This window comes from Eublepharis macularius, chromosome 8, assembly GCF_028583425.1.
Source record: "Eublepharis macularius isolate TG4126 chromosome 8, MPM_Emac_v1.0, whole genome shotgun sequence".
Classification (NCBI taxonomy): domain Eukaryota; kingdom Metazoa; phylum Chordata; class Lepidosauria; order Squamata; family Eublepharidae; genus Eublepharis; species Eublepharis macularius.
Window position 1 is genome coordinate 22,127,882 of NC_072797.1, and position 20,508 is coordinate 22,148,389.

The window sequence follows — 20,508 nt, forward strand, 5'->3', positions numbered from 1 at the left end:
GAGGACAATCTAAACTCCCCTCTGTCTGGAGATCAGGGGGCAGGGCCACCAGCCATGTGACCATTTTCGCCGAGGGCAATTTAAACTTTTAAAAACTCCCCCCTTGTTCCAGTTGACCCAAAGTAACGTCATTGGCCCTGGGAGCACGCGTGCACTTTGTGTGCGCACATGTGGTACCAGGGGCACCACCTCCCACCAAGAGTTGCCCCCTGTGCTGGCAACCCACTGATTTCCACCACCTCTTTTCCCAGAAAAAAAAGCCCTGTTCATATCTACGGGTAAATTCAAGAGAAAAATCTAACTAACATGTAGAATATTAGTTGTTAATTTTAATCCTAATCTAGGATACATTCACTCTGATCCAGCAAGGAAGCAATTTCCATATATAGATAGGGTTAGCAGCTGGCCTGTCCCTTTAATGTGTGGAAAGGGGAAGCAGAAGCTTTTCATGGTATGAAAGTAAATAACATCACATGGTTAAAAAAACCCATTAAGCCTCTATTAAGGACAGGACATTTTTCTCCAGTCTTGTTGGCAACCCAAATATAGATGATTTTGCAGAATATTATACACTGCATGCAAGTGGCATGTGGATGCACACCTAACTTAGTTCTATGGATGCAAGTACTCCAAAGCAGATTGGATCCTGAGATCTCCACATAATGACTTCCCTTTTCGTTTGAATGAAGGTCTGCATGCATACGGTAGCCCACGTTGGTCTCATGGAGATCTAAATCAGGCAAAATGCAGTGATAATCATACCACTGCATTTCCTGGAATTAGATTTCAGTGACTCTACTCAAAGGCGAGTGGTGTGTGGACCACAGAAAGGCAGTGTGATCCACAATGACACAGAGGGGCATATATCAATTCATGCCTAACTTCCCTTAGCACACTATATACTAATTAATGGGATTAGAACAAGGTCCTACAGTTTTAGTATGCTGCCATTTTGTTTCACAGCACAGGGGAAATGAACAACAAAGGGGAAAAGATCTCAAAGTTTAAACTTTCATCTATTTTGTTTCAAAAAGAAGAAACCCCGCAAAAGTGGAAAAGCGTTGATGATCTCCATGCAGCGCTCCGTTGCCCATCCGCAGCCAAACTTCATCTCCCTTGGCAAGTTTAAGGACTGCGCTGTTGCTTGATGTGTCTGTTTTCCCTTTTGATTCATAGCTAAAAACAAAGTTTTGGGAAAAGATCAAGCAAACTTGTAAAGTTCTTGTTCCTAAGATCCTGCATCGCCCCCCAGCAGAAACATTGGAATAGGTCTCAGGAGAAATGTGGTGGGTAGCAGAAAAATCAAGTACTCCTCCTTTTCTCACTAATATATCTCTGCAAATTAATCCCTCCTGGTGCTGCTTTGCAGCAGAGGAACATCAGGCCATGTTTGGTAACCATCAAGATTTCTGACATGCGAACCTGCCTTTTTAAAATGGCATACAATACAAATGAACAAGCAATGCCCATCAACATACCTATATAAACTGAAAACTGTATTGCCGTTGTGCATCAAGTAAACATACACTTCCTCCACATCTTCATGTTTCATCATATTGAAGGTGAAAAAATATACCCCTGCAAAATGACCATATTATTTATTAAAGTTCTGCATACAAAATGAAACAGGACAGTTCTCTGGTTGAAGTTCTGAGAAGCCAACTGTTTTTTCTTCCTCCCTTTCTCTTAATTTACAATTTGTGCCATAAGTCAGTTAAACTGAAGGACTGGTGCCACCTGGATCCATGCCACAGTAACATCAAGAAGACTAGACTATTGTAATACACTCTACTTGGGTCTGCCCATGAAGTCAATTTAGACACTCCAGTTGGTACAGAATGCCACAGCTTGGTTATTATCCGGAACTAAGTGGAGTATGAATATTATATCTATTCGGCACGTTCCATTGGCTTCTCACCAGGTTCAGTTCAAGGAACTGGCTATCACATGCAAAGTCCTATAGGGACTTTGATCCTCATATCTGCAGGATAGCCTTTCTTCCTATATTCCACAATGACAGTTTCACTCACCTGACCAGGGCCTTCTGCAGGTACCACCCTGCAACTGTGCAGGTTCAACAACTACCCATACATGTGCATTCTCTGTCGTGGCCCCCAGCTTGTGGGATGGTCTCGAGGAAGTGTATTCATGCATATGTTTCCAAGAAAATGCAAAACTTATTTTGATTCTTTACATACTAATTCTCCTTGCAAACCCACTCCTTGCTCAAAAGGCCTGAATTCTCTGAAAACCCAAGTAATTTTTTAAAAAGTATATATATATATGCAATTTTAAATAATTTATTATGAATACAGAATTTGAGTTACCTTTAAGCTACTTCTTTTTTGAAGAGACTGTCACAACACAGACATATTTGAATATGTGCATTATTCGTTATGCAGCCTGATCTTATGCATATTTGCTCAGAAACAATATCTAGTAGGGTCTAGGATGCACTCTCAAGTCAGTGTGTATGTAATAGCAGCCTTACTGGAGGCAATCTTACAGATTAATTCATATCTCTGTAGAATGTGTTCATTTTACTTACCATTTACTGGCGCTCCAAATCGGCCAGTCATTACATCAAAAAAATTCCCAACATTGGTTTCAACGCTGCTGAAGATTATTCCACTGTTCTGATTACTGAAGTGGGTTGCCATCGAAGCCATGAATGCAACCTATACAAATATAGCTTGTGTTTATATAGGAGCTGTCAAGCAGGAGAAATGACAAATAGGGAGACATGGCTGGAACCCATCCATTGCATATGGGCTTCTTAGCACTGGAGCATATTTTTATATTACCTAGATGTACATTTAGGACCTGAGCCAGGTCTCAGCAACCTCTAGTGACAAAAATCCCATTGACTTAAATGGGAACAAACAACTATTTATGTGCAGGAAAAAAAGAAGACAAACATGTTGGAAGGGTAAACAGTTAAGGTTTAGATTTCACTTTAATATAAGAACCAGTGTTGGGACTGGATTCTGGATTCTCTGCATCAAATACCATCTCAGCCATTGACTATTTCTAGGAGAATTACTTGCTTAGAGTCACAGTTACATTATTGGGAATAATATCAGGGGCTAATATTGTTCAGATTTGTGCAAATGCAGAAAAATCACAGAATGAAAAACTGGGCACGTAATTCAGTTTTTATTATGTATGCACATGTATACACACACACATAAGCAGGATTTGGTATATGATCTAAGCAAGTTTCTATCCTTTATGACTTTGGAAGCATGCAAGCAATATTGGTTTCATCCAAAGCCATAGAGGTGCTTGAATAAGGCTGTACTACTATGCTCATATAGGAGTATGCTGCGTTTCAATCTGAATAAACATAGAAAACTCAATGAAAACAAAAAGGCAAACTCCATGCTAGGAAACATTTTTAAAAGGGATTGAAAACAAAAGGGGGAAAATTGTAATGTCCTTGTTTCGCCTCATTTAGAATACTATGTACAGACCTGGTTGCCGTATTTCAAAAAGAATATGGGAAATGCATAAAGGAGGACAATGAGGAGATAGATTAGGTGGGCGAAGCACCTTTCCTATGAGAAAAGGCCAGAATGTCCGGGATTTTTCAGTTTAGGAAAAAAGATGGCCGAGGGGAGAAATGATATTTGATTTATTATTTCTTTAGAATACTCTGAAAATAATGTTGCCAATCTACAGGTAGGGCCTGGAGATCTGGAATAACTGATCTCCAGATTAAAGTGATCAGTTCACCTGGAGAAACTTGCTGCTTTGGATTCTATAGCAATATAATAATAATAATAACTACCACACTTATACACTGCTCTTCTAGACAGATTAGCGCGTCACCCAGAGTGGTAAACAAGTTAGTGTTATTATTATCCCCACAATACAGCTGGGGAGCTGGGGCTGAGAGGAGTGGCTTACCCAAGGCCACCTACTGAGTTCATGGCAGTAGTGGGATTCGAACCAGTAGAGTGCTGATTCACAGCTGAACCATTTAACCGCTGTGCTACAGCAGTTCCTTCCCTCTTCAGACTCCAACCTCCCAGGCTCCACCCCCCAAATATCCAAGAATTCCTAACCTAGGAAGTTCCCAACCCTATCTGAAAACCAGTTCTGAAAGTCAGAATGGGGGAAAGCTAGACCTCTATGCTTTGTTTCTTTGGTCCTCCAGTGAAACAGGTGGGCTGCTGTGTGAAACACGGCATCTGACCTAGATGGATAGGTTGATCTATCAGGCTGGTATGTTCTTATGGATAGAATTGGACTGGTTAGGGAATGGGTCCTCAGTTTCCTGCCACAGAGGAACACAATCAATATGTAAAATTGTACAAGTTTACTTAATTTGCATGATATTAATAAAGCTAGAAGAATTAACTTCTTGGATGCCAACTTTCTTCCTTTGTTTTAGGGCAGATCACATACAGTTCTGCTAATCATAATCCAATCTACACCCCCCCTTCTTGCTAGTTTCAATGGGATTTATTGGCAAACTGTGTATTTTGATGAGGATCCATGACTGAATCTCCTGACAAACAGCTTTCTCTGGATTGTGCCATCTCTCTCAATTTTAAAACACTTAGGTAAACAAATAATAGTTTACATCTCGTTAAGAAAGAACAGGAAAATATGGTGTTTAAACATGTGATATTTGAGTTGTGAACCATTAATTAAGCAAAATACACATTTTATTTACTTTAGTTGCTGTAACTTGGAAATAAATGGGTTTCAGTTAATTCTGAAAATTTTTGTTTGAATGTAAAAAGCAAACATTATTTCATTAGACATCACAAAGAGCAAGCCATTCTCCCACAGTGGCTGGAAGCTGCTGCCAGTTGCAACATTAAATCAGGGCTGCCAACAGGACAGGAGAAAAATGTTCTTCTGTCCCTTTAATAGAGGCTTAAGGTAAAGGTAAAGATAGTCCCCTGTGCAAGCACTGAGTTATTACTGACCCATGGGGGATGTCGCGTCACGACATTTTCTTGGCAGACTTTTTATGGGGTGGTTTGCCTTTGCCTTCCCCAGTCATCTACACTTTACCCCCAGGAAACTGGGTACTCATTTTACCGACTTCAGAAGGATGGAAGGCTGAGTCAACCTTGAGCCGGCTACTTGAACCCAGCTTCCACCAGGATCGAACTCAGGTCACGACTCAGCAGAGCTTGGGCTGCAGTACTGCAGCTTACCACTAACAGAGGTTTACTGGGAAGTTATTTACTTCCTTGCCAAGAGAACCTTCAGCTGTCCATTTCCACACACATACACGATTTTCACCCTTTTAAGACTATTGAAGTCAAAGGGCTTAGAAGAGTGTGATTATAATAATAACCACTCTTCTAGAGAGATTGGTGCCCCACTTAGAGTGGTGAACAAAGTCAGTGTTTTATCCTCACAATACAGCTGGAGAGCTGGGGCTGAGAAGAGCAGCTCACCCAAGGCCATCTACTGAGCTCATGGCAGTAGTGGGATTTGAACCAGCAGAGTGCTGCTTTGCAGCCCAACTACCTAACCTCTATGAATACACTATAAGCCTATATTAAAGGGACAGGTGATTTCTCTCCTAATTTGGGCTATTTTTTTTTAAGTTAAATCAAATGTTTCTATGAACTGAAACAATCTTAACTCTCTGCCATAGATATTATTGTATTTTATTTTTACTTTATTTATACGCTCCCCTTTTCTCTCCAGTGATGAAGGGAGCTTTGACTCTCAAAACCTCATACCCTGGAAAGCTATTTGGTCTTTAGAGTTCTACTGGATCCAAGTCTTGCCCAAAGCAGCTTATGCCATGCTGTTTTCCTCCATTTTATCCTTAAAATAACCATCTGAAGTAGACATGGGCAGCCCAAGGAATTTGGGTGCTCTAGGCTACCATCTCCACATTGCAGGGAGGTGAGAAGATTATGCCCACCCTCTTCTTCCCCACTCCACAGTAAGAAGCAGCTGCCTGCCCTCCTTGTCCCCCCTCCTCTGCCCCTGGAGGGAGTGTGTGATCCCTCAATCACTCAATAAGCTTCCACAGCAGAGTGAGGATTTAAACCTGGGATGCTCTAACTGCTATAGAACATTGTCTGTATTTGAGAGAGTGAGGGGGAAGATACCCATTTTCATATTTCTGGACGGTGCAAATGAAACCATATGACAAATAACCATTATGTGGTAAATGGTATTCGAATTACATTTTGGGCGTGGATTTGAGAATGATAAATAATGTTAGTAAGTAGAGTTGCTAGCCGATCTAGAGAAAAATGTCCCGCCTCTTTAACGGAGGCTAAATGTGTAAAAAAAAAGCAGCTGAATTTCTCCATGGCATGGAAGTATTTTTTAAAATTTTATTTTTACCTCATTTATTGGGTTTACATCCTTGCTCCTCGCCTCCATTTTTTCCTCACAACAACAACCCTGTGAGGTAGGTTAAGCTGAGAGTTTTTCACTAGTCCAAGTCACCCAGCCAGCTTCCACAGCAGAGCACCCAGATCCTAGTTCATCAGTCTAGCCACTATACCACACTGGTAAATACATCACTTGGCGAATAACAACCCATTAAGCCTCTGTTTAAAGGGCAAGACATTTTTTCTTCAGGCCTTTTGGCAACCCTATGAATAACTGTGAAGAATTACCCTAATTTTCTTCTCCACCTATTCAACTACACCATTGAGTGGTTATTATGGTCTGTGTTGATATTTCAAGAGCCAGTCCCTAATTCCCCAATTAAGCATACATTCCAGCCTTGGGATCGGAGGCAAGACAAGGTGTTAATTGGAATTCTTTGTTTGGTGTCCTCCTCACCCTCCCCACCAATTTATATTTGGAGGTTTGGAGAGAAGGAAAAGAGCTACTAAAATAATGAAACGAAGGCCCTTTCATTGGTTACAGGAAATAAAAATCTATGGATGATCTGTCTCCCTTCAAGGAAATTTCTGTAAACCTGTTCCACTCATTTCCCTCATGCACCTGTACCAACCTAAATATTATGTCTGGGTGATTTTGCTGTGTTTGCGGTGATTTTGCATGACAAACTTGACGGGAGACTGGGGACCTAATTGGAAAAGGCTTTAAGGGTGCTTAATGTGTTGGAATCGTTCCCTAGCCTTGGAAAAGGATGCCTACCAGAGTTAGAAGGAGAAACAGAAAGACGGCTAAAAGAAAGTTTTAGAGAATCTCTAACTAGAGTTGACCTTTATAAAATATTTTATTTTTCATATATTTAGTCCAACTTTGCTCGTGCATGGTTTTGCATGCTTAGGCATGTTCCTTTATTTTATTAAGGCTCAGATCATATTTTAATTATTTAAGCTTGAACACAGTAATGGGCTTTAACTTTCCAGAAGGTTATGTTTTGTCTACTGAATGTTGTTTGAAATTCCAGTCAACTCTGACCCACGATTCTATAATTAATAAAAAGAGCAAATTATGCAGTTCTGCTTTTTCAGTTGCATTTGGAAGCAGAAAATTGACCAGATCTGTTAAAATAGCTCTGTTCCCAAACCATATTATGTTTTTCCTTTTCCTCTGACATTAGAAATTCTAATGTTTTTCTTGCCATTAGAAATTTAATTTAGAATAAATGTTCAGGAGCCCTCTCAACTGGGCAACTCTGCTGGTGTGGTATCAGATTATTACCCGACTTTTCTTTTTCATAAACCAATGTAAGGGGCTTATAGAGATCTGTACTGTAGTAGATCTTGACTTCCATTTTACAAACAGAATAAAAAAGCTACAGGGTCAGGTGTGTTTTTATTTCTTCCATCCAATCAGCTTCTAAGAACTGGTCACACAAACACACAAACCAGTCACATCAGATCATAGATTTATTATTCCAAACTACAGCTGACAACTTCAGCTTGGGAAATTCCTGGAGATATGGGAATGCTGCCTGAGGAGGACGGAGCTTGGGGAGGGGAGGGAGTTCAAATGAGGATGTGATGTCATTCTGGGACCTCCATTTCTCCTATACTCTATGGTATACATAGAGCCCCCCACCCCAAAAGCTTCCATGTCCTCCAGGGGAACTGATCTCTGTAGACTAGAGATCAGTTACAATTCAGGCCCCACCTGGAGATTGGTAACCCTATTCCAAATCCAGGCTTCCAGGATAGCTGGAAGAACATCAGAGAATAAGGACGTTTCAGATGGAAGGATGAAGGACACCTCTCTCTCCTCAAACTCACATATACTGTACATTCCCATGTGGATGTTGCCAGGCCAGCCTTTCCTTGCATTGTGAGTAAAAGCACACAGAAAGGGATGGTGATTGTGACACTAGCGCCGATTACAACGTACTGTCTGTTGCTCCCCCAAAGGCGTGTGTAAAGCAGATTAGGGTGAAAATTGGAAAGAAAAAGCCATTATTAAAGGAGAACAGCACCAAGGAGTTCCCAGGCACGTGGAGCTGGTTCATGCCCATTCAGTGGTCTGCTGCTGCCGCCGCCCTTCACTTAGGTGCCCTGGTGCCAGCAGGGCCATTGAACTCCTCCAAAGATAGCAAGCTGAGGAGCAGCAGGAAGAATTTCATCTTGCCCAGAAAGCCTTCCTGCTTTGGAGGCTTTTCTGATTAAAACTGTTAACCTAGTGTTAAATAACACAGAGGTCATGGGCGCATGCGTGCACATTCATAAACACATGCACCTCCAAGTCTTTCCAGATCAGTATTTCATGTAGAAGGACCAATTTGGTCACATTTTTCTCTCTCCTTATTTTCTTGTGGGTTTTTTGCTTTTCATTCAACTCTGGTTTAATAGTTTTAGTTAGAAAGGAAGACTGGCCACCACAACCTGTCTACTCTTCCACTTTTACTAGTAAAAAATAGGGGGGGCATCTTCCCCCTACTTCCCTTCCTGTAAAGGAAAAACCAACCTCTAGTCCTCCATTTCTGGGTGTTTTTATGCACAGTGCAAGGACAGGCCAGCGGTCAGTGGAGTCTCAGGCTGCTGCTAAACAGATGAGGGTGAGGAGGATTCACCCTTCATCATGGAAACAAAACTGCAAGGCACAGGGAAACATGGCATAACAGCAGAACTCAAAGATGATAATTTATTGGCTTTGTCAATAAAAAAGCAATTTTAAAAAATTTTGCTGCACTCTGCTGATTGACAATAGAGCGCTTTCCTGCTTGTATGTTGTGCTGACATGCTGTGCCAGCACCATTTTGCCAACAAGCTTCCCGCCATTGTGTGTGCCTGCCAACACTTGTCTTCTTTGGGGTCCACAGTTCAATGAATTTTCATACACTTGAGGAGAAACTCATTGGATCAAAGGGTTTTTGGACAATGTGGTTTTTGGTTAAGTGTGAATAGAGCCTTATTTCCCCAAACTCCTCCCCCCCAAAAAGCACAGTGCATGCTTGCATGCACAACTTAACACTCACCTTGACATGTGCCTTCCCTAAGCATTTCTTGGGGGCTATAAACCTGGAACTCCACTCTCAAACTCAGGGGGTTGATGATTTAGAGGGAGGACTGTGTTCTGTATGGTTTTGGTGCTGTTGCATGCAAAAACAGCTGCCCCATAGACTCGTTTCCCCACACACACCCTTGAAAAGAAGCGTGCACATTTCCATATGTGCAGCTAACACACACACAACAGGCTGAAACTCATGAAAATGAAAACCAAAACAAACAGCTCAGTTCTGAACTAGCCCCAGATGACCTGGAACAAACCAGTAATGAAATGGAATTATTTTGAAACCTCCCGGAACTGAAACAAAAATGGAAACTTTCTTGCTCCACATTCCTAGTGTGAGTCATAGTATACAAGTAATATTTGAGGAGGCTGTAAAATCATTGCAACAAGTGTCATAAATCCTTCTCCTTCAAAGCTCCACCATTTTTAGGCATTTTGAATGGCTGGCCATTTTTGTTTTCTTATCCCTTGTTCTTTTGCTTCCAAAGCTGCATTTTCCTGCACTCCAGTGGTGAGTTACAGATCTTGCCTATACTATACTTCTACTACCAGATGCCAGCTCTGCCCTCATATCTACCCAGGAAATACTATTACAGGACCCAATGGCGTCAACTACACTATCTCTGGCACAGCTGCTCATCCTCCAACGTGATATATGCCCTCATGTGCCAACAATGTCCATCTGCTCTGTACATTGGACAAACCAGCCAACCTCTGCGCAAAGAATAAATGGACACAAATCTGACATTAAAAATGGCAACATCCAGAAACCAGTGGGAGAACACTTCAGTCTACTAGGACATTCCATCAAGGACTTAAAGGTCACTGTAGTTCAACAGAAATCTTTCCAAAACAAAATCCAATGGGAAGGTGCTGAATTGGAATTCATATGTAAATTTGACTCAGTCAGGCTTGGATTGAATAGGGACTATGAATGGTTATCTCATTATCAGAAGTAACTGATTTCATTATCAGAAGCAAACTGATCCCATTATCAGAAGCTACTGATTGCATCTACTCTCCCCTCCCCTTTCCACCTATATATCTGACCAGTTTCTTCTTACCCCCCCGCCATGCATCTGATGAAGAGAACTGTGATTCTCGAAAGCTTATGCTACAGTAAAGTTGGTTAGTCTTAAAGGTGCTACTGGACTCTTTTCTATTCCCCCCTATACTATCAAAACCTACAGCTTTCCAAACCACCATTATATGTGGAAAGGCTTTGAGCATTATTGAAAGATTAGGGCTAGGGAAATTTAGTTCTTAGAATAGCACGAAGGGGCAATGACACTGTCAGAGTGTTTTACAGCAACTGCCATCTCCCACTTCTTTTTTCTGACTATGAAAGATTGTTTAATTAAAATAAAACTTTCACTCTTTGCACATTATTATCTCTTTTCACTAGGGCACTACTTCAGAACCTTCCATCAGCCCAGCTGCAGAGCAGGTTGATTTACTATTCAGTAACAGTGAAAATCATTCCTGTGGAAGAATCAACTACAAGATATATCTACTCAGTGCTGTAAAATGATATTCTAACTTTTGAGATCATTGCTGACATCCTTCCTACCACCTCCATACTGTGCCTAAGCAAGGCTTTTTTTCAGCTGGAATGCGGTGGAACGGAGTTCCGGAACCTCTTGAAAATGGTCACATGGCTGGTGGCCCCACCCCCTGATCTCCAGACAGAGGGGAGTTTAGATTGCCCTCCACACCGTAACTCCATGTGACCATTTTCTCCTAGGGCAACCCACTGAGTTCCACCATTTCTTTTCCCAGAAAAAAGCCCTGTGCCTAAGTATGCTTGCTTCTAAGTAACAAGCCAAACCAAAACATTAGGATTTTCTTTTTACTTGTACCATACTAGTGCTGGCAGTTTATTATCTGGTCCCCATGCAAAGGGGAAGGAAACCTTCTCTACAAGCCTCAGCAACCTCTGTCTGCCCCCTATGGTCTCCTTTTTTAATATTTTTAAAAGTAAAACTAACAGTGCTCCTCTCCCCATTCCTAGAAAGCCCCATTCCAGACTGACTGCAGAGGTGGTGGGGAAACCGATCAGTTTCAAAATATAAAAATAATGGTTGCAGTAGGGGATTAGAAAGATGCCCCACTCCCTGTTGCAACATTGTCTGGATTCTTCTTTCTTCAAACTGATCTTCTCCATCCTCTTCCCCTACCTGTGGTGGGCTAAAATTAGAGTCCTCCAGAAGCAGATGTATGAGATAGGTGTCTTGGGGCATTTAAAGGCATACACACCATCTCTGGCAGTGACCTAAATGTAATAATTATCTATTGTGGGCGGAAAAAACTGATTTATGACTTTTCACGTCATAAATCATGGTTTCACTTCTTTTGTGTCACTAAGAGGCATTATTCCATGGCGACCTGGCTTCTGGTGGTGACACCACTTGGAAACTTTTTATTAAAGTTGGTTCTTTAAACAAATATGTTGCAATATCTCTGCAACAAATAGGGCCTACCTTTTGAAAATGAAAGCTGGGAATTCAGAGAATCTGACAAACTGTTATAACGGCTCTATGGAGTGGCTTCTGCTCTGTGGAGTGGGCTCCCTTAAGAGGTGAGGGGGTGCTCCTCTTTGGAGATTCTTTGGAGGTGCTGAAAGGCTTGTTTGTTTGCCATGCCCTTTCAGGGGGTGTGAATGGCAGGCATATTTTAAGTGGGGAAGGAAGGAGAGACTTGAGGTGTGTGGTTTTGTCTCAGTTTTAACTGGAAACAATTTTTAACTCTTACTGTAAGCCGCCTTGGCAAGATAGGGCACAAATGCTATAATAATTAAATAAATCAAAATAATACGATTACTGCAACAATATGCCAATTGTAGATTTTTAGAAACCTTGAAAGAGCCCCCCCGCCCCAGTAGAGGTGGGAGATGGCTATTGCAGACGGCCAGGGCATGGAATATGAGGAGAAACCTGCCACGTGGAAGTCCCACTGTTGTCGCACTGTATGGTTGGCTGCAGTAGCAATGGGGAAACCACACGCAAGTCCTCATGTGGAAAATCCTGTAAGAACAAAGTTTCTAATGCTGAACAGCCCATCAGCTTTATTGCAGAACCTCTCCTATTTGGAGAACAGGATGGTCCCCGATAATGTAGAAATTGACTTGTATTGTTAATCATTAGGTTTAAATATTCACCGGATAAAAAGTCATGCTATAGTGTTCTTTGGACAGGGGACATTCCCATTAAGAAAATGATGATAAAAAGCACACTTTTTACCTGAAGTTCTGGTGGGATGCCAGGATACCCCTTCTCTCCTTTTGGTCCATGTTGGCCCCGCTCTCCTCTGGGTCCCAAATCCCCCTTGTCTCCTTTGTCACCTTTTGATCCTTCGGTACCAGGTGCTCCATTATTTCCATTGTTTCCATGGTTCCCTTAAAATAATCAAAGAGGCGCTTGTTTGTTTTGCTTCCTTTAAAAAAATTTGCTTCAGAAATGGGCTACTTCACCCAATTGCATTTTTTCTCTCTTTTGCATAGAGCTGTAATCCTCCTTAAGTTGCATTTTGAGCAGAAGTCAAGGTTTGTGGGTTTTAGTTGCACAATATTGTTGCTCATATTGAATTTCTAAGGAGTAGAACAGTAGGTGGGGAACAGAAAAAAAGGCTTTGTGGTTGGAATGATATCCTTCCTAGCCAGAGGCAAACAGAATGTGCAGCTGCAGACAAAATCAGTATTACCTATGGTGAATAACTCCCACAATGCCTTTCTACTGATGGTATTGTAAAAGGTGAAACATAAAAGATCAGTAATGGATACTGTTCCCTCTTTGATAATGGGTGGATTTCCTTGGTTTTAGCTTGGCAGTATCCAATATTGTGTTCTGCATATATTGCTAGCAAATAAACAAAAAGGGACCATGGTGTTCAGTAGCCAATGTAGAAAAAAAATACCATCATGGTATGACTAAAATTCCAGTTTTTTTAAAGGAGTAGCCTACCATTCCATATTATTTACAACTGTTATTCTTACAAAGAGACACAATTTTTAAAGGAATAGTACAGTACTCCAAAGATAAATACAAGAATTGCTGGAGTCTCTTGCTGTTTATATTTTTTCTTCCATATTCCTGAAGAGATTCCTGTACTATTCCTTTAAGAATTCTGCATTGCTAGCCAGGCATTGCCCATGGGTATTGTCTCCTCTGAATGGCATCCAAAGCAGATGCTCTGTCACTCAGAGCCAAGCTACAAGTGACGTCTTACACAGGTTGGACACTTGTCAGTTTCCCTCAAGTTTTCATGGGAAATGTAGGCGTCCTGGTCTTACAGCTTGGTTCTCCATTACAGCTGCAAGACCAGGATGTGCCTACATTTCCCATCAAAACTTGAGGGAAGCTGACAAGTGTCCAACCTGTGTAAGACGGCACTTGTAGCTTGGCCCTGAGCCACATTTCTCCCCTCAGCTCAGGTTTAGTGATACAATGGATGGATTTCCCCTTCGTAAAGAGTGTCCTACAGGAGTAAGAAAAGAACAGGGGTGGGGTGGTGGTGGTTGTGTAAAACTAAACTCTGCTGTAAGGTAGATAATTCCAGTTTTCATCAACATGAATTTTGTTCAAGAAATAAGTGAGATACCACAAATGTTGAAGAAAGGTGTACACATACAACACAGCAATCCTAAGCAAATCTACTCAGAATTCTGCTCAGGTCTATTAAATGAGGATTACCTCAGGAAACTGTTCACCGTGAGAGAGAAGATGCCAGATTAGGTAGACCACTTGTCTGACCTAGCAAGGTTCTTCTTGTATTTTATATTCTTAGGATTGCACTGCAAATCTTCCAAGGAGACTATAATAGTGACTGCAGTTATTACTTACAATGATAACCTGAACCAATTTGGTAACCTTTAAATTAAATAACAAGTGGAATGTCTAGACGACCCGTGAAACTAGAAATAGACATTCTGTAATACATATCATGAATTACTTAAGGAAGCACATCATTTTCTATATTCAGATAACTCAGGAGAAATGGGATTCTTTTAAATTATTTTTCAGTAGATGTGCTGTATAATTAAAAAAACATCGTACCATCCCTTATTAAGTTGTCGAATTACACATGACTTCAGTTGTAAATTTTTAAAATGCATTCATCTGATTTTAGTAACTCCTTCTCTGGATATTTCTGTGCTTACAACTGAAATTTTATAAAGTACTTTTGTGGAAGGAAAGGTTGGTGGCTGATTTGTATAATAAACTGTATAAATCACTGGGAGCTTATGCCAAAGGAACTTTGCTATTTTTATATATTTTGCCATCCAAAGCTGCTTATAGAAGCACTTTATGCTACTCAGTATGTCATACTGGAAATTCTTATTAACAGAACATTAACAAAGAAGTTAAAGAACATCTGCTCAGCTACAAGAACCACTGATGACTTCAAAGGCAGAATAACCTCTTCATTCCAACTATGCTTGCTGAGCAAAACATCTGCTTTTGCATAAGCTGAGGTTTCAGGGCCTCAGTTTGCATGACTTCCCCAGTATACATTTGGTGCAGAGCTGGGATTTTTTTCCGGGAAAAGAGGTGGTGGAACTCAGTGAGGTTGCCCTTGGAGAAAATGGTCACATGGCTGGTGGCCCCGCCCCCTGATCTCCAGACAGAGGGGAGTTTAGATTGCCAGGCAATTTCAACTCCCCTCTGTCTGGAGATCAGGGGGTGGGGCCACCAGCCATGTAACCATTTTCAAGAGGTTCCGGAACTCCGTTCCACCGCGTTCCAGCTGAAAAAAAGCCCTGGTGAAGAGGGACTGGCAGATAAGAGCCATCACTGTGTTGGATCTGCCCACAGTTTTGGCCAGTTAAGGCAGAACAAGAGACCAGAAATAGGTTGCAGAGACTGAAGGCAGGTTGCCTCCACCACATTTTTTCTATTAGCACTCTGGAACAATGGAGTTCTTATTTTTTACCTGGCATTCCAGGAGGCCCTGGTGGCCCTTGATACATTCGATATCCAAAATCCCCCCGGCAGCCACATTCTGGCGGGCTTTGAGGTCCACTGTGTGTAGTCTGCAAACATACAATTCAAAGTACATTTTCATTAACTGAATATGTACATAGTAAGAGATCGATCTTTAATTCAAGTTCCTGAATGTCCAGATTGCAGGCTGTTGTGGCAATGATGAGAGGACCTATTTTTTTCTAGATACTTTAATCGTCTGCAAGTTGAAGACAATTATTTTTGTAACAGTGAAAAATCCTCAACTCTGCAAGTTGAAGACAATTATTTTTGTAACAGTGAAAAATCCTCAGTGGGACGTACCTATGGACACTCCCACTGTAGGAAGAAAGCCATGAAGCCAGTTTATCCAATGTGAGCTTTAATTTGGCAAGAAAGAATGTAAGAGGTCAGGGAGTCAGTGATTTGTTTCTTCCTTCTCTAGTCCAATTTTTTTTAAAAAACAAAACGTATAAACTCAAATGGAAGACAAGGGGAAGAGGTAAATATTTCTCATCTGGTGGCTTTTCTACTGAAAACAGTTCCCCCAGCTGCTTTCCCTCCTGCAGAGAGCTAAGGTACCCTAAAGTGCAGAGAGTTTGGCCTTCAGGTCTGGAGCTAGCTTGCAAAGATAGCCAAGAGACTTCAAACTTTTGAACTTTAGGCAGCTTTATACTGGGAAAAACTGTAGAGCTGAATCCTCTGAGCATAATAGCGCTCAGGTCTTTCCCATTTTTCCCTTTCCCCAGCAGATGCCCTTAATCCTGAACTGCTACTGGAGCCTTGTATGCCATGAGTCACAGGGTATATGAAATAGCTCCAACTCCATTTTCTGCTGCAACAAGAGAATCCAAAAACAAAAGAAAATCCAACTGGATTGCAGAGAGCCATGTCGGTCCCTGAGCTTGGTATTCGATGTACAGATAGCCACCACTGTAACATATTTTATAAACTGATATAATTAGTTGAGTGCAATGTAAACTGCTGATTCCCAAACTTAAAAAAAAAAATACTGTCCAATAGCAGTCAAGAAAGAATGAACAAGTTTCCAAAGAATTTGGTAAGAAAAATGTTGCTTTAAATATTTATCTGGTGTAAAATGATGCAAGCTCTATGTCTATTTTATAATGTGTTTTTTGTTTGCTTTTATCTGAAGTTTTATTTATCTATAGATAGATAGATAGATAGATAGATAGATAGATAGATAGATAGATAGATAGATAGATAGATAGATAGATAGATAGATAGATAGATAGATAGATAGATAGATAGATAGATAGATAGATAGATAGATAGAACAGCTGCTTCCTTTGTAACGAACAAAATATTTGCTGTCTGAAAATCCTTCACTCAGTAAATATCTGACCAGGCATTTCTTATAACCGATACTGATTGTACAAAGAAAACAACCAATAATCTTAGCTTCCAACTCAATGAATTTTTTGGGGGGGGGGAGAGAAGAGGAGAGGCAGAGTCTGGAAAAATGGCATATGTGTACTTATCCGTACAATCCTAAGAAGAAGAATACCCTTCTCAGTCCTTTGAAGTCAGTGGGTTTAGTAAAGATGTAATTCTGTAAGGAAAATGAGGGCTCCAGCTCCAGGCTGGAAAATTCCTGGAGATTTTGGCAGTGGAGCACGGAGAGGACAGGGTTTGGGGAGGGGAAAGTCCTCATCAAAATATTATTCATTTATGGTTGTTGGGGGTTTTCCGGGCTGTATTGCCGTGGTCTTGGCATTGTAGATCTCTCAGTCTGAGAGATCTCTGTCTTTTGGTGCTACACCTCTGAAGATGCCAGCCACAGCTGCTGGCGAAACGTCAGGAACTACAATGCCAAGACCACGGCAATACAGCCCGGAAAACCCCCAACAACCATCGTTCTCCGGCCGTGAAAGCCTTCGACAATACATTATTCATTTATGTTTTGCCTTTCTCACTGAGACCTAAGGCATATTACACAGTGCAAGCTAATACAATATAATCAACATCTAGGACATTCACTGAGCAAAACAGAATATGATAAAAACTTAGGACATTCAATGAACAGAGACAATATGGTAACGGAAAATTTGAAAACAAGCATATAGCCAAACACAGAGATGAAACCTTTCTGAAGCAAAGCATAAATAATTAACATGATATCTTTACGCTATAGAGTCCACCCCCCAAAGCTGCCATTTTTTCCCAGAGGAACTGATCCCTCTGGCCTGGAGATCAGTCTTAATTCCAAGAGATCTCCAGTCACCACCTTAGTCTTTAGTCTACCACCTGGAGGTTGACAAGTCTAGGGTCAAATTACAGTCAGTCAGTCAAGCAAGCCTTTATTGGCATATAGGTCAAATTACACATAACATGCAAATGAATATAACTTTAGCAGAACATCCTTTTTGAAGAGGAAAAGCACCTTCCTAGGGTTGCCAGCCTCCTAGTGGTGGCTGGAGATCTCCTGGAATTATAACTGATCTCCAGGTGACAGGAATCTATTCTCCTGGAGAAAATAGCTGCTTTGGAGGATGAGCTCTATGGCACTATACCCTGCAGAAGCCCCTCCACAAATCCCACCCTCCCCAGGCTCCACCCCCCAAATCTGCAGGTACTTTCCACTCTAGAACTGGCAACCCTATGGAGGCTTGTCAGAGTAGGATTCTCAGTCCCCTACTCCCAGCCTTTTCCCCCACTGCCTCTTACCTAGCCAGTGAGTACCCCCCAAGCGTGCTCCCCCCAAGACACCCCCTGTCCCGCAGAGTCCAAACCTGGCAACCCTAGATCAGAAGCAGAGAAAGTACAAGCCAAAAGCTTGTACTCTGGCCACCATTTCCCTCTACGGGGCCTCAATGTTACCAACCTCAAGATGGAGCCTGGAGTTCTCTTGGTCTTACAACTGATCTCCGAGCTACAGAGTCTAGAAGAAACAAGTTCTAGAATGGCATCCCATTCCTGCTGAGCTCTTTCCCCTCCCCACACACCACCCTCTCCGGGCACCTCTCCCAAATCTTCAGACAATCTGACTATGGCTTTCAGATAAACAGTTGAATCCACAACCTGGTTAAACCAAAATTATTGAATTGTAGTCATTTCAGCCCTATTTATTTCAATGGGATTAAAATTTATTTTAATTTTTGTGCTGCCTCTGTTAATCCCATTGCAGAGCTGGCTGGAAAAGTTTTCATTAATTTAGTTTTCAAAACCAAGCCTGGCTGAAATAACATTTTTTTTAATTACTTCTTTTTTATCTTGTCTTTCTTCCCAGTGGGACCACAAAGTGGCTTACATCATTCAGTTATATTTATACCATCCGACTAATTGAATAATGAGACTGGTTTTGGGAACCATTTCCATCAAAGACAAGGTTGGTTTCAACTATCAATGGAGATTTTCCTGTAGTGACAGCACATTTATGGAACTCCTTGGTAGATGAGATCGGCCAGATCTAACAGCTTGATCTATTCAGGCATGCAGTTTTCATTTTTAGATAGGCTATTAATTTTTAAACATAGGATGTCTGCAATAATATACATTAACATCTCTTGCTAATTTATCGGTGATTTATTATTGTATTTTTACTTACATCTCTTACAGTGAAATTCTATAAATGCTTACATGAGAGTAAGCATCACTGAATACAGTGTGCTTACTTCTGAGTAAATATGTGTATGATTGCACTCGGGAATTTTTGAAATTGAAAAATATTAATGAATTAAAACAACAGCAATTTAAATCTAATAACACATTTATTATTTCGAATAAAATAATATGTTAAAACAATGTTTTTGACTATATCAAATGATATACTTTTAACTAGTCTGTTCCACTGCCCACTTGAACTAGATTCCGTACATTTAATCTAGTTATAGTTACATCAATCATCTTAAAAGGCTTTCAGCTGTAAACAAAAGCACAACATAACACTCCAAAGTCTAGGCTAATGGGACATGAGAGGCAGAGTTCTGACTGAGCATATGAAGTCATACTATACTCATTCAACAGTATTCTTTATTTTTTAAAAACATCACCTCTCTAACAGGAGATAAATCATGAAATTCTACAGTCTTTTATATCTGTCTGAAATGTTGCTTGATTAGCAGAGTTATACCTTCTAAACCCATTGATTTAGGAGGGTGCACCTCTGTTTAGGATAGTATTGGAAGAGTTCTGTGTAACTCAAACTATTTGCATAATGCTACATGAACAAAATTTAGACCCAGTCAAGCTGCTTTCTTCCCCACTTTGCATGTCAACTACCATTGATTTCAACAGAACTTAAAAATGTTTACCTTCCACTAGATCACATCCTTAATTTGCTGAAGATAGCCCAATGCAGCAAATGAGAAACACGGCAACAAAGTTTCTGATTGCATACAAATAGAGAAGCTTATAGCTAATGACAGGCTACTGGTGCTCTGCTATAACGGTCCTGTTTTCTGATTTGTCCATCAAAGGCATTTTACATATAACATAGAATCACATGTCAATATAGCATCTCTGCAAAACAACTTTACTCCTTATGTAGGAAAACAAAATCTCATTAACTTTCCAAATGTTGTCTTAGAAGATTAATTCAGAGTACCTGAACCCTGTCTGAGGTAGTCTGTGCTACATCATCTACCTCTGGTTTCAAGGCATTTGGGTCAGTAGAAGGGGTATTACCATCCTCCTCCTCAACAGTCCACTCAACAAGTCGGCTCCGCTGTCTCAACAATTCCCTGCTGCTCGAACCTTTGTGGTCAGTCTGATGACGACTCTGCAATACTTTGGCCACTGGATCATTAGATCTTCTGCTCACCTCCATGTGCTCGTCTTGACACAAGCAAAAGTGAAGAAACAGAAGCAAAGTCAGAAGACTCCAAGTCAGGAAATCCTTGGGTGCCATATTACTCAACATGGCAAAGTCTCAGGAGTGCCTTTTGCCACGGAAAGATCTGCAGTTGCCGGTGATGTGGTCTTTCCCAAGTTATTCACCGCTATGAAGCCAAGCAACAAGACCTGGTTACCACAGCTTTATATGCCGTGTGCAATAAATTATACTATGAAAATGTCAAAGTGGCAGGATCCTCCATCCCAAATCAGTCATGCTTTCTGAAACAACCCAGTCATTATTCACCACATCCCCCACTGCAGGGAAAATAGATTTGTATGCTGGAAACGACACCGTTTTTAATGG

General features: G+C 41.0%; 1 protein-coding gene across 1 annotated transcript; it reads right to left on the reverse strand.

Moving 5' to 3' along the window:
• Window positions 1-103: 103 nt before the first annotated feature.
• On the reverse strand, window positions 104-20,302 carry C1QTNF3 (C1q and TNF related 3). Its single transcript, XM_054987180.1, has 6 exons — window positions 19,915-20,302; window positions 15,319-15,418; window positions 12,630-12,784; window positions 2,549-2,678; window positions 1,479-1,578; window positions 104-1,176 (listed from the first exon to the last, which is right to left on the reverse strand). The coding sequence occupies exons 1-6, from the start codon at window positions 20,227-20,229 to the stop codon at window positions 1,017-1,019; spliced, it is 960 nt and encodes a 319-aa protein (XP_054843155.1). The 5' UTR covers window positions 20,230-20,302; the 3' UTR covers window positions 104-1,016.
• Between the last annotated feature and the right edge of the window lie 206 nt (window positions 20,303-20,508).

Bases quoted from the DNA above. Each gene is read 5' to 3' on its own strand.
- C1QTNF3 (XM_054987180.1), bottom strand. From the start codon at position 20,229: ATGTTGAGTAATATGGCACCCAAGGATTTCCTGACTTGGAGTCTTCTG. The intron at 15,419-19,914 runs GTACTCTGAATT...GTATGTTTGCAG, and splicing joins CTACCTCAGACAGGGTTCAG to ACTACACACAGTGGACCTCA. The intron at 1,177-1,478 runs GTATGTTGATGG...CTTTGTTTTTAG, and splicing joins ACAGTTTTCAGTTTATATAG to CTATGAATCAAAAGGGAAAA.